General features: G+C 42.6%; 1 protein-coding gene across 1 annotated transcript in view; it reads left to right on the top strand.

The window, feature by feature from the left end:
* Positions 1 to 8,191: 8,191 nt before the first annotated feature.
* The window catches only part of ABTB1 (ankyrin repeat and BTB domain containing 1), a 38,743-nt gene continuing 28,956 nt past the window's right edge, over positions 8,192 to 17,978 (top strand). Inside the window, exons 1-6 of the mRNA XM_080996937.1 lie at positions 8,192 to 8,398; positions 10,873 to 10,935; positions 12,498 to 12,553; positions 15,066 to 15,210; positions 16,417 to 16,576; positions 17,576 to 17,621. Coding sequence (XP_080853063.1) covers positions 8,343 to 8,398; positions 10,873 to 10,935; positions 12,498 to 12,553; positions 15,066 to 15,210; positions 16,417 to 16,576; positions 17,576 to 17,621 — 526 coding nt within the window. The 5' untranslated portion in view covers positions 8,192 to 8,342. The remainder of the gene's footprint in view (positions 8,399 to 10,872; positions 10,936 to 12,497; positions 12,554 to 15,065; positions 15,211 to 16,416; positions 16,577 to 17,575; positions 17,622 to 17,978) is intronic.

The raw sequence follows: 17,978 nt of genomic DNA, 5'->3' as shown, positions 1-17,978 counted from the left end.
GCCAGCAGAGCACTTTCCAATGACATCTAGAATTAAGCTTGTGGGAATAGTGATGATAGACCTTGAGTCTTTAATCACATGGATTTAAAAATTAGCATAGAGCTATAATCCTGTTGGCTTCACTACTCGTTGTATGAAAAAATAGAGGAAAGGGAGCAATCCTTAATTATTACTAGAGATACGTTTTACTGGACCAGCTTCTTTCGTTGGTGTGAGAAGTATGCAAGCTTTTGAATGACGGTAAAACTCTTTAAACAGTTAGAATGACCTCACAAAACTTTTTGAGTCACCTTCTGATTTAATGCAATGTCATGCTATCATAAAATAATTCTTTGTAAGTCTACCATTTTGAGGACTGGATCATCTAGTACTGTAGATGGTAAACCACTTTCAGACAAGGAGATGTGTGTTCCTACAGAGATGAGAAATTACCATTCCCCTGGATGTAGGGTACAAGCGAGAGACATTAAAATAAATGAAGGGACTGTATAGTCTTAGCCCAGATACTACACCACACGATTATCTATGCTAAGCATAATTAAGAACCCACACTATGGTTTCAGCTTCCAAATGTACAACTCTGCACTCAGCTTCTAAACTTCACAAATTTGCTTCTTTCACCATAGTGCTCCATAGAGCAATGTCCTTAAGTGATTTGTCAGTGGTTTGTGAATTCAGACATAAGGGCAAATTACAATTAGTACAAACTGTGGTTTGCAAATCAGCTTCCAGTGTTGGTTTACAAAGGATTTCTATTACGTCTGCATATAGCCAAATAGTCACAAAGAGAGATGCTTCACTCAGCTTCATGGACTACTGCTCTTACTTGATGCATGGTTATGACATTCTAGGTCAATATGTAAGGAAATGCAGGGAGGATATGAGAATTCTTGGCAACTCAGCATGGTCGTGTGGTGACAGCCTTGCGCTTTGAGAACCACTGACTCAGAAAATATCTATGGGCTACCTAACTTAACATCTGGTGCAGAAGCCTCTCTGCTGATTGTTCCAGCAGTGGACAAGAGTACAGATTGCTACACAGATGTCTCTCAGCAGGACTTGCCTCGGACACTGATTTCTCATGAATCTCTGATGACAATAAAGCATACTTTTCCACTCTCTAAAACCAAACACAACTCCCTCCTCCCAACTAAAAAAAACTAATAAAGGCTGAGGAATCTGCTGTCCTAGTTCTTTTGTTACATGCTTGTGAAGATAAAGCCTCCGATACTACTATTAGCCTTACTATCCTGGCTCCTACAATGCTATATTACATTAAGGATATGAATGGGATAGTGTGGATCTCCAAATCACTGCAGTGATTCCCAAATGAGGGATTGAGAATCAGCTGGATAAGAGTGGGATGGATAAATTGCAGCAGAGAGCTGAGAAGAATGGTTGGGGAAGAATTATAAATCAAATTACTCTGATTGAGATGATCCCATTAGAAAGACGGACTGCAACCTTACACCCGCATAAAATTAATTGAACTTACTGAGACATATTTCTGAAAAAACATGCACAGCATAAAATGTACTGTTAAATTTTAAACATTTGGGAAACGCTGCACGATTGCTTCCTCTCATCCCTGAGTCTTATTTTTCTAAGGAGACTGAGAAAGTTGACCTTCATTTGGAAAGTTTCCTTAATATACATAAAAGTAGGGTTTTCTTGATGGAAATTTTACATACTCCAAAATGTGATGGTTTTATCATCTGTCATTTCACTTGCTAGCAAATGTTCCTTAGTCACCAGTAGCACTTTTTGAAATAAAGTTTCTGGTCAAAATACAGAATCTCCTGTGTTCATTTCCCCAGCATGCATTACTGACTTAAGCCTCAGCTTGAAGAAAAAGATTGCTATGTTGTATGTGTATGCAATATTTGTACATGCACGATGCATGTTATGGTGAGGGTTGAAATTTGGTAAGGCATACTGAACACAGGTTTTGGAATTAACCGAGGGAACATTACATTTATTTATCAATTTATATCCTGTCATTCCTCCCAAAAATATGGAGTGATATTTTAGTGGTGAGAGGTAGATTAGGTTGAGAGAAAGTAACTTCCTCAACTGTTCTATCATCTTCATAGTGCAGCAGTTTGAATCTGGGATTTGATTAGTTGTGTTTCTTCAAACAAAGACCTGATCTAATTGGCTGCATTAGCAGCTGGAAGAAGCTAACCAGGGCTATGAATGTGGAACAACCTAGGAAGGGAGTCCCATCTAATGAAACATTTTGGTCCCACTGATAGCATCAAGGTAACAAATTATTAAGCAGTCAAACAGACTAATGCCACCCATTTAATCAATCAATCAATCAATCAATCAATCAAGAGCTCAATGTGCTAGGGCTAAATCTTAGGAGTGTTAAGTCTCTATAAGAGACTTAAGCTAGTTTTCATCTCTGCCCAAGCAGTGAAGTTTAGAGGGGACATGGTAAACCAGAAATCTAGGCTAAATCCCAATTTTAGATAAATGTTTAAAAAAATCAATCAATATATAGTTCCATACAGTAGAGTCAGCTTTAAATTATAAGGTAGGCTTAGCTTTTTAAATCAAGTTCAGTGTTGCCATTCTTTGAGAAGTGGAAAGTGTGAAGACGGAAAAGTTCATTTTTCAAAAGTTGCTTTATTGCATGTGGGGCACCCCCACACCACCCCCAGGTTTGAATATTCAGGAACAGACACTTGTAAGAATAAGTTAACATTTCAAAAATGGAGGATTGAAACCCTAGACTATCAAAATCACTCCATCAATGGATCTGTTTAATGAAGACAGTAGAATTTTTGTTAATTTATCGTTTTAACATTTGTAATGCTAAGTATACCAAACAAATAATTTCTATGACTCACACTATCTTCAACTGCATGTGCAAGAAAGGTGACTCAAGCTGGGTTGTTTATCGTATGTTGCCCTGTCATGTTTTGCCATGCAGAAAAGACAAGCATGGTGTACTTTGAACCAAAGAACTCACTTTGACTCAAACAAAAAACCTGTTCAATATCAGGACTGAGTTCTACTGCTAATATAAAAACAGTGTTTGCCAAGAACAACAAGTGTTTTATCTTCCTATTTTATACTGGGAGCCTGACTGTGGCATCACCTATTTTATTAACTAAACTGGAGATAGATGCCTTGAAAAAAGGAATTTTCTATAGAATTCAGAGGACTCTTACCACTGAAAGACCACCAGTCCCTGCTTGCCTGAAGCACCCCATGCAAACTGATCCACCAAAGCTCACCTGCTTTTGGCTCTGTACTGAACAGGTATTTTAAAGGCACAAGTCGGTAACACTTATGAGCATACGTATAGCTATGAGCATATACGAGTGCTATTTGCACAACCACAAAGGCTAGTAAATGCCTCCTGGATGGACCTATGGGAAACTCAAGTGTAGGGCATGACCACAATAGCCCTCTCTTACTCTTGAATCCCAGATTCAGGTAGGTAGCTGTGTTGTTCTGACGCCGTCAAAATAAAAATTTGTCCAGTAGCACTTTAGAGACAAACTAAGTTTGTTCTGGGTATAAGCTTTCGTGTGCATGCACACTTCTTCACACTTCTTGAATCCCAGTAGCTGGTATTGATCCTGGGGATACCATACACCCCAATGACTAGTAGCTATTTGATTAGCACTCTCCATGACTTTGTCTAACCCCTTCTTTAAATACATTCAAATTGGTGGACTTCCGGGGTGGCACCATTGGCAATGGCGGACTCCCTCTGATCTGGAGGGACTAGCTCCACGCGAAACGGGTCTTTTCCGCTACAGCGAAGCGGGGACCCTTTCAAAAATCACAGGCGGATGAAGCCTGTGACCATGGGACTCGGCGGGCACCCTTAGCGCCCCCCCAACCCGCAAAGGAACCCACTAACGGGCTCCGAAGCGAAGAGGGGGAAGTGGCGCGGTGCTGAGAGTCAACTGCTCTTTCCGTGGAGCGAAGCCGCATAGCCGTTGCCGGAGAGTGCTGCCTTTTTCCTGGGACAATTTGGCATCTAAAATAATCACCCGTGAGTACTTAAATTTCGGACAATTGGACTTTAAATAAGGACTTGCGAGCAGAAAGGAATTGGACTTAAAAATTTACTTCAATTTGGCACTGAAACGGGAAGGTCTAAACAGGAAGTCAGCCTTCCATTTCTTTGTAGACAGAATAAAGCAAAGATAACGCAAACTAGAGCTCAGAAAATCGCTTCTAAAAGATTAACTTTCATCATTTAAAATTGTTGAACCCCCCTTCGGAAGCAGGAGAAGAAGGGGGATCTTTTTCGGACTGTTTAAACCTGCAGAAGTGAGTTTAAAGTAAAGTAACTTTCCACCGTCCTGATCCTGGAGCGGGGTGTCAGGACTGACGTTTGAAGCTCATTGACCAGAGACAAGCGCTTTTGACAGATAGCTAAAAGAAGAGAAACATAGTGATTCCACTGTTCCCTTTCGCATTTTAAAGGAACAAATATTGACAAAATATCTTAAAAAGGAAACTTTGTTGCTAGATTTGTCCTTAAAAGAAAGAACAAATAGAAGTTTTCCCCCTAGAGGGAGACTGTGAAACTGTAACTAATTCCAGGGAGCTTGCAGCTGTTACAGATTACAATCGTGGGAAATAGACTTGTGACCTTGTAGGACAATGTATTCACAGTGGCGTAGCGTGGGTTGTCAGCACCCGGGGCAAGGCAAGTAATCTGCGCCCCCTAACCCGTGGATTTTGCGCCCCCTAACCCGTGGAGCGCGGCCCCCCAGATGTTGCGCCCGGTGTGGCTGGCCCAGCCTGCACCCCCCACGCTACGCCACTGTAGCACAGAACACCATCCCTAATCCTGCAACTGCAAAAAGTTCTGCAACACAGCACAACAGACCGTGCAAAAGGATCGTTGTTGATGCTTTTATTAAAAAAATGTAAACAACAGCCATCTTTATTTACACTATGAGCTAACTGTCTGAGATGGGTAAAACCAATCCCAAAGGGCCCTTACAAACAGTAGATTATGCTACATTTTCCTTGTTTAAATCCACAATGTTTTGGTTTTTTTAAATGCACTCTACCTCCCCACCCTTATACCCTTTCCACTCAAGACGTACACCTGATGCCTTTGTCACACATTACATGCACCCAACCCCTTCCCTGCAGTCAGCTAGATTTCCCTCGCAATAAACGTGGGTGGGTAGGTACCGGAGAAGGGAAACCTGAAAAGAGGAAGTGGCTGCTTTCCTGCATTCTGCCTCAGGGTCTTACTGCCCACCCTGCTCTGTTTCGTTGCTGTGTTTGCTCAAACGGAACAAAGAGCAGGGAAAGCCCCTCCCCTCCAGGCAGAGAGAGAGAGAGAGAGAGAGAGAGAGAGAGAGAGAGGCGCCCTCCACGAGTTGTCGAGCTTGGGCAACGGCTGCGCCGCCGACGGCGAGGCGCTAAGGCGCCGGCTCCCCAGGCTGCAGCGCTTGGCCAGGCGCTGCGCTTGCATGCCTGGCCGCGCCCAGCTCGCCTCAGTGCAGCGGAAAACAGAAGCAGTGGCGGAGACGACGACCCCCCACCCCAACCAAGCCTCGATTGCTTGTCCCTTCCCTCTGGACTCGCGCCCCCCCAGGTGTTGCGCCCGGTGCGGCTGGCACCCCTGGCACCCCCCACGCTACGCCACTGTGTATTCAGAAGCTCTGTTGTGCGCTCTCTGTAAAACAAATGCCCTACTGGAACAGTTAGATGAGAATACGGATTTGGTGACTAATGCGGTCAGAATTTTTGAACAGGCTGTGGGAAACTATATGGAGCCCACCCAGGAATTAAATCAGGAGTGTGCCCTGACAGAACAGATGAGAGAAGAGGATGTTGCTGAATCTTGGGCGCCAGAGATGGAGGGAGCTGTGGCCCTGCAGGAACATGAGTTTTTGGATTTGACAAATGAACTTGGAAAAAGCCAGATTTGGAAAGATAAAGTTTGGACTGGTTTGGAAATGGGGGGTTGGATAGACCCCCCTATGCAGGGATGTTTGGACTTTCCAAGTCTGGCAATGGGCCGTGAGATGTTTGGGGTTGTGGGGGCTCTTAATCTTGGAGGGATTCTGAAACATGTTTTCAAATACCACATAGTCTGGACTTTGGAAAAGGGGCTGATTTGTTGAAAAGGGTCAAAAACATTACCAAGCTGGAGTTCCCACGAGTGAAAGGAGAATATGAAGAAGAGCCGCGGAAGGGACATGGAAGAGACTTAAGGGCCTCGGATATAAGGTTACCAGGTTAATGCGCTAGATTAATGGGATAAAAAGGACTGACAAAACCCGGGACCAGGAGGAAGGGACGCTGGATGAAGATTGGATTGCTTTTATCTCTTTTTTTTTTTTACTAGGATTGTTTTATAAAATTGATGAATGTCAGAAAAATGTTGGAACGAAATTACTTGGCTCTAGCAAAAATGTCTAAAGAATTAGGTAAGAATATTATGGTTATGAGAAGTTGGTAAAAATAAGATTTAAGTTTTAAGTTTTAAGGTTTTCTATAAGATAAGATGAAAATAGATTAAGGTAATGTAATGACAGAATATTATGAAATATGGAAAGGATTTGCTGCGATAATTAATAACTAGGATACAAAAAAAGGGAGGAGGAGGAGGTCAAAAAAAGAAGGTACAGTAATGAAAGTTGAGGATTCGAGAATGATGGATTTGTTTTTATCTGTTTGTGGTGTATTTTTGTTTTTTGAATCTATATTGTTTGATGTGGGGGTTTTTTTGTTTTCTCTTTTTTTTCTTTTTCTGCTGTGTTCTTTTCTGTAATTCTAAAATTTTTTCAATAAATATCATTTAAAAAAATAAAATAAATACATTCAAATTGGTGTCCACCCCAACTTCTTGTGGAAGTGAGTTCCAGAGTTTAACGATACACTGTATGAAGTAGTACTTTTGTCTATCCTGGAGCTTGAACCACTTAGCTTCAGTGGACGGCTCAGGTACTAAAATTATGAGAGGGAGCAAAACATCTATTTACTATGAATAATGGTACACACCTCTATCACGCCTCCGCTTACCCTAGTTTTTTACCAAATTAAAAAGTCTCAGGCAATTAGCAGCTTAAAATGCAACGAAGCCGTCCCCTCCACAACTCCTATTTGTGAAGCTGTCAACTGCGGGTAAACAATGGGCGTCCCAAATGTACACACCTCGGTTTAACTGCGAAGTGCATGCGGTTTTAAGATTGCCTTTCGGATTAAAGCTGGTTTGAAGGGAAACACATCAAGCGGCAGTATTTCGCAAGAAACTACACGATAGCTCTGGGTTGTGTGCACACGGATTCAACAAAAAGTGGGGGGGGGGGGCATGCATTGGAAAGACAGAGAAAAGGATAATGTGGTAAAAAAACCCAAAACCTAAACCGCTGTCTGCATAAAGGAACTGCACCAGCTCCTTGAACACTTCCGTCGTCCCTTACGGCATCTTTTCTAGCTCGACAACATCTCTTATTTTGGAGACGAAGAGAATTGAACCGAACAGTCTTCCTTCCATACAATAAAAACTTGAGTAGGAAAGCGCATGGATGGCTGCCTCCCTTTTCTGCTTCTCCTACTTGCTTGCGGCCCTGCAACGAGAGACACGGGGGGTTTTATTCCTCCTGGTCTCCTGACATTTTTTAATTTTCTTTCCGTTCCTCTGGGGAGAGGCCACCACGCGAAGAAACACGGCGTCAGAAGTAACCAGGCAGCTCCCTTCCGCGAGCAGACAAAGTCATTGTCCGCTTCAGCCTCGCTCGTCCCCCTCGCTCCGACCGAGGCTTCCGGGCCACAGATTTGCAGGCGGCATGGGGGGCGCTGGAGGAGCCCGAACTTTTTAAAAACACGAAGCCCTAACCCTTTTGAAAACAATCTATATATCAACGCACAAACGCCGGTGCTAATCCTCGCTCTTGGTGCCGGAGAGAAGGAGGAGGTGGCGGCGGCGGCATCTAATGGCGAGCGAATCACAGAACGAACCGAGGCGGGCTCTCGCGCAAACGGGGCGCAGCAGGAGGAGGAGGAGGAGAAGCGCGCGCGGCGCCTGGAGAAGGCTTTGCCAGGCGGCGGGGGGAATTAAAGCTGCACAGGCACGACGCCGCCCTTCCGCCGCCGCCGCTGCTGCCCGGTCTTCTAAGCTGACCCAGGCGAGGTGGGCGGGACTGCGCGCCGCCGGGTCCCCCAGGAAAGGGCGGGGAGCGAGGCCGGCCTCCTCGCTGGTGTGGAGCAGCCTCTCCGGCGCCGTGTTTACATCCGGCGCCGCTTGCCCTGGGCTGCCCTGCTCCTCCTCCTGGGCCTGGGCCTGCTCCCGCTGAAGCCGCCTTCGCTCCCCTAGGCCGGGTCAATGCGGCGCTTTCCGGCGGGCTATGGACACCAGCGACCTCTTCACCAGCTGCAAGAAGGGCGATGTTTTCCGAGTGCGGTGAGGCCCTTGCCCAGGTTATGGGGTGGGGGGGGACCCCCGGGAGAGGGCCACACCCCCCCATCGGTGCTGCTGCGCCTTGGCAGAAGCTGGGGCTAGGGAGCTTAATAGGGGGCTGTCCCTTGAGGTTCCGGGTTGGGGAGCACCTGAATGGCAGGTGGAGGTTTAGGGGCTGCCCTGGGACTTAAGGTAAACTCGTCTATTTTTTTTTTCTAGCTTTCCTCGAAGTTTGTTGTGTGTGTTTAGGATGTTTAGATGGCTCTTCTAGACAGCAGCAAAAAAAGGGCTGCCTGAGAAGTAAAACTGGGAAGCTGTTTAGAACCAGCTTCTGGGCTTGTTTGCACACATGAAAGCAATAACCTGGGTGAGAGGGCTCTGGGCGTGTACAAAGTGCCTTCGGTAACCCCAGCTAATGCCTTCTCCACCCATCTAGGCTTAAAGGGAGGAGAGACTTCCAGATAGGAGCTTCGAAGTTCTAGGCAAGGCGGATTTCTGGCACACACTACTTTTAGAAAGCAAACGTGGGGCACAGGGGGAGTACTGGCTGGGGCTGGGGAAAAAATAGAATGGAGGATATTGGGCACAACCAGGGATATTTTGGAGGGAGAATGTCACAGATCTGTGAGGGGAATAGGGAACAAGCATGGACTGGATAACTTAAGAGTTCTGTTGGATGTGGCAGCTCTTTGGTCTTCAACTGGTGGGTTGGAACCCACGACTGTCACAGCCTGATCTAACATGTTGCAGCAGTAGCAATACCATCATACAAATATGTGGTATTTTTTATTTTTTTTAAAGGTTTCCAAATGCATGTTTTGGTTAAAAGTTGAGTCCTAGGTCTGGGAACATTGAAGATTATTGTGGCAGAGAATAAGTTAGGGGGCAGATAAATAGTTAGGAAGCAAAATTCTTTCAGAAATTCTTTTCACCTGCCTGTATTTGCCAACCTTCCCTCCCCAAGCTATTCATATTTGGCAATAGAATGGCTGCTACTGTGTTGCTTCATGTCCCTAATGGGAGGCCCCAAGTTCTTGCTGTGTTTTTAAAAAGGAAAACAACTTTTGCCTCTTCTGCCTATCAGCTCAGCTTCCTGTCCTGAAACAGCTGACTACTTTAGATATCCCCTGAGAGCAGGACCAAAAAGAAACAGACACACAAAAAGGCAAATGGTATTTTAAGGCTTTATAAACACATTTTCTCCTTTTTCAAACTGAATATGTTGTAAAATATAAACTATATGCTGCTTTTCCACACACATGTGCCCAAGCGTGACTCAACGGAATACAAGCACTGTCACAAAACACATCATTACAAAGACAAAACAGTTAACATGACAGTAATTCATGAATACAAGAATAAATATATATTAATCATATACCAATCATATATTAAAAATTCTATCAATTAATTTCCTGATTCATTGCATTAAGATGTAGTAACAGCCAGAAAAGTAATGTTGATCACAATATTATATCAATTCAAATTCATTGTGATGTGCATAATCACCATAAGTGATGCTATCCATCAATTTCAGTGTCAATCTTAAGAACTAGTAAAAATCACAACACTTAGAGCGTTCGGTTGTAACAAAATTTACAAGCAGAATCACAAAAAGGACAACAGTAGCAACATACTTGGAGAACATCAACCAGATGTTGTTTTAAGATTTTTAAATAATGGCTAATTTTTTAACATGATTTTAAAATGTCATTTATAGTTAAATTCATTCTACCCTCCCCCTTGCCTTTTTATTTTATTTTTGCAACCACCCTGTGAGATAGTTTAAATTCAGAGACAGGGGCTGACTTTATCCCAGTCCTAGTCCAGTACTCTTAACCATTGCACCGTACTAGCTCTGCTTTTTTAGGGCCTTTCCAGAAAGCAAAATAGAAACACAAACTATTTTTCTTTGTGTTTTCTGTGCTCCTGATAATCTGCATATGCACTGTTGTGCCCCCATAGAATTGGTGGGGATATTTGACACTAACTTTTTAAAGAAAAGAGAAAAAAAAGCGGGGAGGTGTGTGCTGCTGGAATGTAGAGCAGGAGTAGCCAATGTGATGCCTCCAGATGTTAGACTAAACCATCCATCATTCCTCAAATGACCAGGGCAGATGGGAGGTGGAATCCAAAAACATCTGGAGGGCAGCATGTTGGTTTCTTCTGATATTTGGGAAATTACACAAACTTAAAAATCAATGGTGGGGGTAAAGGAGGATAAATGTAATAGCCTTGTTATTTTGTGTCCCTTCTTTTAAAGGTTGCATGGGCACTCCCAAACTTGAGCATTCTGTGAACCACCCTGAGATCTTATGATAAAGGGCAGTCTAGTCTAATAAATATAAATAATAAATAATAATAATAATAATAATAATAGGAAAAGGGGCTTTAAAATAGATAATTTCTGAAGCTGTAGCTGAAGTGAGTTAGATGAATTATTAAGTGCTAAAGCTGTGCCCTTGTTTGTCTTTCAGATACCTTCTTGAACAGAGAGATGTTGAAATCAATGTCCGGGATAAGTGGGACAGTACCCCTTTGTGAGTGCTTTGGCCTTGAGACATACCTGCTGTTTGGTAACTTATACAGGATTTAAAGAAATGCTTTCAGGCATTGCAACGGTTCCTCATTTTACTTCTGTTGTTGTGTTCAAAAAAGAAAAGATTTTTTTCTTATATCCTTCTCCTACATTCTGCTCCCCATTGTCTCAAGTTTTCAGTGTTCCCATTCTGTTTTTTGTTGACAAGACCTGCTGTTGGAAATAATTTTCCTCATTCAAAACAATATTCTGGAAGGCAGTTGAATGCCTGCCACTGCTTTTGGGATAATTTGTGGCAACCATTTTACTAGCATTTACTAGCATTCTAAGAAGAGGCCTGTTCCAATTGTGCCATTGGCTCATCTTGTCTAGCTCTGGTTAGCCGTAATGTTCTGGGAAGATTGCAAACAGGGCATGAAGACAATAGTCTTCTCTTGTTTGTCCCCAACATATGTTCATCAGCACTGTGCTACGTCTGTCATAAAAGAAAGTGTAGAATGGGAATTCCTGGAGTTGTACAATGTGTCCTTGAGATATTGTCATGTCAGCCTTTATATGATTGCATTGGCTGCTGATCTATTTCCACATAAAATTCAAGGTACTGGATTTTATGTTGAAATCCCTAAGCATCTTAGGACCTAGGTTACTTTTCCTGCATGAACTTTTCTATCACCTGTGATCATTGCTGGAGTTCTATCGCCTTCTGAAGTGAGGTGGGTGGGAATTGGGAAAGGGATATTTTTCATTTTGCTGTCTCCAGGGAGGCCCACCTAGCACTAACAAGTCTGTCTTTACAGTGACAGATGGAAGACTTTTTATTCACCCACACCTTTTAGTGTCAACTTTTAGAAGTTTTTAAAAATCTGGGATTGGGTTTCACATGAGAGTTACTGCTGCCTTTATCTCGCTAATGGAAACTGCTCTGAAAGTCTTGACTAAAAGAGCAGGATGTAGATACTTGCAGTAGAAATAATAAGCATGTACCCTAAAGTTCTTGTTGGTAAAGCTATCATACAGTGTGGGGCTGGTGTGCAGATTTCACCTCTCTCAATGTTGTCCCATAGAACTTGATGGGAGCACAGAAAACCATGGCAGCTCTGTTTGCATGGTCCCACCACTTCATCTGCATAGCCCTAGTCCACATCTCTTTTTTTCTACTTGCACATGAAGCAAGTGCATATCTCATCACTAGAAAAAGAGTAGGAAAAGACTCTTGTTCTCCTTGTCACAACAGAAAGAAGTGAGAATGCTATGGAGAGGACTGGATCAATTTCTTGTAAGGAATTAACACCATGGGGGGAGCCAACGTGGTGCCCTCCAGATGATGGAGGTTGGACTACAACTTCCATCATGCCAACCATTGGCCATGCTGCTGGGCTGCTGCGAGTTGCACTCCCAACAACAACCGGAGGGCAACACATTCGCTGTCCCAACCTAATGTGATTTTAGGATCTTAATTTGATTGCAAAGTTGGTGCTGTGGGAGGACTTTTGAAGGCCTAAGCAAAACTAGAAGTTTTCATTTCTAAGTGTCTCTTCCTTAACTCCTTCCTTGTGTTAACAGGTATTATGCTTGTCTCTGTGGACATGAAGAGCTTGTACGGTACCTTTTAGCCAACGGTAAGAAAAACTGATATGCTTCTTCTCCTGGAGACTGTGTGCCCAATATATATGGTCACCTGTGTGTCTCTAGAATTGTCACTGAAGGTACACCAGAATTAAAACAGTATAATCCTGCTCTGATGGGAAACTGCATAGCTGCTTTTGACTTGTTATGCTAATCAAACAGCTAGAATCTTATTTTGCAAGGAAAACTTTTCCTCTCATGGTAGGGTGTTAGTACAGGGCTCAGTTTTTTACAAGTTTGTAGTACTAGCCCTAGCGTGACATTAAAATTGGATCTTAGCCAATGGGGAGAGCTGCTATTTTTAATCTAGTCTGCTTGTTGCCATTTTGTTTAATAAAATGCACCTAAAAGTAAATGTCCATTTGATACATTTTATAAATGCTGTAAGCCACCCAGAGTGGCTGGGGAAACCCAGCCATCATCATCATCATCATCATCATTATTATTATTCTCATTTTTTACTTAAAAAAGCAAAAGTTAAGGCTCCTTGTTGGTACATTTAATATTTCTGTTCTCATCATAGCACCCAGCAGGACAAAAATAAATGGATTTAGTGTTTGGCTTTACTAGAAGGAATAAATTCACCTGTAATACACTGAATCAGAAGCTGCCACCATTTATTGAGTGACTAGTAGGAACAGTTATCACCAGGAATATGTGCTTTTGCTTGCAGATCTATCTAGGTTACCAAGTAACAAGTCTGCCAGCATCCATTCTTGAACCACCCAGCTCCCAAGGGCATTATTGCGCTGTTTCTTAGTAACTTGGCTAAAAGGACAAAGGCAATAATGTAGGGCAGAGCTTTCCAAACCTTTCATGTTGGTGGTACACCTTTTAGACATGGAAGATTTCACGACACAATAATTCAGTTTTACTAGCAAACAAGAGGTTAAACTAACCCCTTTCCAGCCCTGGGAGCACCATGGGGAGCATTCATGTGACTCACCTACACACTGTAGCCAACACACTAATGTGTCGCGACACACAGTTTGGAAAACTCTGATGTAGAGTGAGATAAGCTTAGTTCTCTCACCCACACCATGAAAATACATTGATTTCATTTAATCAATGTTAGGTCTGTTGTTTAACAGGTACAAAGAATATAAATCCAGTCAGAGAAATAAAACAAAATCATGGTTTCTAACTTTATTTATCAGAATATTTATAAACCACCAACACAGTTATTGTTGAGGTGGTATACAATACAGTCATTGAAAATAACAAAATTGTACAATTATAAAATCATAAGATGACCCAGGCTGAATCAGATTAAGTCTTTAAAAACACTTGGTGAACCAAATATATTTTCAGCAGGTGACAAAACATCAGGATTGTAGGCGCCTTTCAGATTTCCATAGGAACAGCATTCCAAACTTGGTATTAGATCATAATTCATAGCTTACAGCTAAAGCAAATAATAATCCTTCTAGGGATAAGAAATCCAAATCATGGTTTGGTGGGGTAATGTTGAATTTGGTAAGCATAGCTTGTCAGTGAACAGTAGCTACATGCAGACTCTATTAGAAATGGGTATATTCCAACCAATGCAGGCACAGACTTGAGAGAGAATTATATTGAATTTGGACAATGAATTTTGTATTCCTAACTGTAGTTAAACACACAATCAGAAAGTTGTTTTAATTTTTCTGGGAAGCTTTTTAGCTTTCTTCTACCTTGTATTTTACTAAATATTTACAGTGTACTTTAAAAGAGATTCTTTTCTCTGTTTTTTAAATTGTAATAACCTCTCTCCAAGGAGCTCAATGTGGTGTTCATGGTTCTCCTCCTCAGTTTATCCTCTCATCAGCCCTGGGAAGCAGAAAATGGCTGTCCCAAGGTCACCCAGCAAGCTTCATGGCTGAGTGTGGATATGAAGCCTGACCCTCATCCAACACTCTAACCACAATCCAGCTCATAGTGTAGCACACTGGATCACAGTGGTATGGGTGTAGCAGAAATGTTTTCTGTGAAATATTGTAGAATGTATGCAGCTTCATGCAGCTACTTTCTTTTAAAACTGAGTAGTCTTGCAGTTGTCCCAAGGCAGAAATTAAGAGACTGGATATTAGGGTTGAATGTTAATTTTACTTCATGAGCTCTGCTTTAGACCAGAAGAACATATGAAAGTACAGTGGTACCTCAGGTTACATACGCTTCAGGTTACATACGCTTAAGGTTACAGACTCCGCTAATCCAGAAATTGTACCTCAGGTTACGAACTTTGCTTCAAGATAAGAACAGAAATCGTGTTCTGGCGGCGTGGTGGCAGCAGGAGGCCCCATTAGCTAAAGTGGTGCTTCAGGTTAAGAACGGACCTCCAGAACGAATTAAGTTCTTAACCTGAGGTACCACTGTACTTGTAACGAGGGATGAAGGTTGCTCCAGTTGTTTAGTGGAAGCAGTTCTTAGTACTGTTCTGCAGAGAAAGACAATATCACATATGTAAATGATATGTCTCTTGTAATACGACTTCAAACCTAATTGCCAGTTGGTATTGGTTTACAGGTGCCAAATGTGAAGCAAACACCTTTGATGGCGAGCGTTGTTTATATGGGGCCCTGAGTGATGCTATTCGGCGGGTGTTAAAGGAGTACAAGCAGATCACGGCAAAGTGCATGAAAAGAGACTACTATGATGTCTTCCTTCAACGGTAAAGAGAGTAGGGATGCCTTCATTGCAGGTGGTTAAGCATTAAAATGCATCTGTTTCCACTGGACTGCCACGCCCACTCCTTGGATGGCTGACCCCTCTTGTTTTCTTTCAGGAGATTCAAAAGATTTATTATCCTCTTGTCTTATGGAGGCTTGCTTGTGATGATGACAAGTCTGTCAAGCCACTGTTAGTACATAGTAATGTGAAAGTTTCTATATATATATATATTTAATTCCCTCCCCACTGAAAAAACTTCTCATACGGTATACATGTTAAACCTGATTAATCACAATCTACTGCGTAAGTGGCAGAAGTAAATAAGACTATTTACCGTATTTTTCGTCCCATAGGACACTCCTAGTTTTTTGGGGGGGAAATAAAGGAAAAAATGTTTTCCTTTATTTCTCCCCCAAAACCAGGTCGGGGAACAGCGGGATGGCGGCACTGCGCCTCCCCGCTGTCCCCCGAGCTTGTGGGGCTGGCCGATGTCTGCCCGGTGCAGGACGCTCTGCTTCAGGGCGCGCCAGGCGGCAGGCTGCTATCCGCAGCGTGGGGAGCCCTGCGGGAACTCCCGCGGGCTCCCCAGGCTTGCTGATAGCTTCCTGAAGCCTGGAGAGCGAGAGGGGTCGGTGCGCACCGACTCCTCTCGCTCTCCAAGCTTCAGCGAAAGCCTGTATTCGCCCCATAGGACGCACACAGATTTCCCCTTCATTTTTGGAGGGGGAAAAGTGCATCCTATAGGGCAAAAAATACGGTAATGTATATGTGTGTGTGTGTGTGTGTGTGTGCGCGTGCGCGTGTGTGTGCGTGTGTGTGTGTGCAGTCCTGTTTATGGAATGCTGTCCCCAGGGAGGCTCACTTGGTGCCATCATTATATAGCTTTAGGTGTCAGGCAAAAACATTACTTTTTCTCCATGGCGTTGAATCATCATTTGCTCTGGCCTCCTTGAGTGGTTCAGATTCTGCCTTTTTAAGAACAAGTTTGTCATTTCATTTTTTCATTGTTTTTCTTTGTGCTGGTTTTAATGTATGTTTTTCTTTGTTTATATATTGTAAGTCACTTTGAGTTACCTTGGTAAGAAAGGGACCAATTAATAAATAATAAAGCATTATTTTAGAACCTTGATTTTGAAGGAACAGTTCGCAGTTGCTGAGTCCTCCAGTCCAGTTTTTTCAAGACTTCTTGTTCTCATTCTCCTTGCAGACTTCTGGAACAGGGTTACCAGAGTGACATTGTATTCATTGTGCATGGGAAGTCTTTCTGTGCCCATCGCTGCATTCTCGGTGCCCGGAGTGCATATTTTGCAGAAATGTTTGAGACCAAGTGGAAGGGGAAGAACATCATAGCATTAAAGCATCCATTGGTGAGAAGACTCAAGCTTTGTTTTAACTAGAATAGTGTCTGCAGTTGACGCTTGCTTTATGGTTTCATGTGCTAAGTCTAGACCCTGATTTACACATGCATCAGAATGAGACAGTAGAGTGGACTGTACCACTTAAGACTGTGGGTGAGGATGTTATTTCAAATACATTAAAAAACATAAAAATCAACTAACTAAAAAACCCATAAAAAGCAACTAACTCCCTGAATTGGCTCATTGAGAGGAAGTGGTTCTGGGCTAGTCCTCTCACTGCCATTCTCCTTTTTTCTTTTTTACTTGCAGTGAATATTGTTACATTTGGAACACTCAAAATGGGCTTTTCCTACTTGCAGTCTGAATGGTACAGTCCATTCTGCCACTTTATTCTGCTACACGAGTACCAAGCCTGATGTTACTAACTAATCAAGCATCAAGTTTCTTTAAAACAGTTTTACTTGGATTATCTCAGCAATGTTGATCTGGAACATCGTATTGAGATTTCATTGTGACTACTGTATTGAATCGACCCTGGCTGTTCCTACTGGTAAACATAACACACAAGCTATTCAACTTCTCACAAAACAGGTTTTTGTTTTTTTAAGCTAACTATATAAGTGGCTATCACAGCTTGTGGTCAGTTCCACAAGTTCATTACTTTTTGAGTGACATTATTTAATGTTGTCACATGGTGCGAACTGAGCTGGCATTGAGGAAAAGGGACATACAGCTAAAATCTTGCCCTTTTTGTTGCTTGCCTACTGCACTACTGCAGAATCTCATGGGCCCTCATTACCTTCTAGTTCGAATATAGCCAATGGGGTACCCTCTGGAAGTTGTTGAGGACTTCTGATCATTGACCTGACAGGCTGGGGCTGATGGGAGTTGTAGTCCAAAACACCTTAGCTACTGCTGTTCTAGCTTGTTTCTCACTTATATCAGTGTATAGTTCAAGCCATGGCAAAATGCAACCTCTGTAAATAACCACTTTCATTCATTATATAGATCAACCCAGCTGCCTTTGGTTCCCTTCTCCAGTACCTCTATACAGGTAAATGTGGGCATGTGCTGCATTGTAGTGCTTACAATTGCTGCATTTGGATTCAGAATAACATCTTGCGTATATCTATATACTTTGCATAATTATTTCAAAACTTAGCTTGCCAGAAATGGCCTGGGTGACGTACTTTTTCTCTTTCTCTTGCAAGGACTATACTGATGGAAAGCATTAGATACTGGGGCATAGAATAACAGCATTGATGGAGAGGCATGGAGCTGTGTTGGACCTTGCTAGAGTGAGATTATGGGGGATTCAGGTTCTTTTCTCTACCATCGTGTTTTTGCTTTGGGGTTAGCCACTCACCCACCCAAGCAACAATATTTTATTGCCCGAAAACATTGTCTCCCA

The sequence above is a fragment of the Podarcis pityusensis genome, assembly GCF_964106645.2.
Source record: "Podarcis pityusensis genome assembly, chromosome: 2".
NCBI classification, from domain to species: Eukaryota; Metazoa; Chordata; class Lepidosauria; order Squamata; family Lacertidae; genus Podarcis; species Podarcis pityusensis.
Note: the sequence above shows the minus strand (reverse complement) of the source record. Positions and strands in the feature narration are given on the sequence as shown.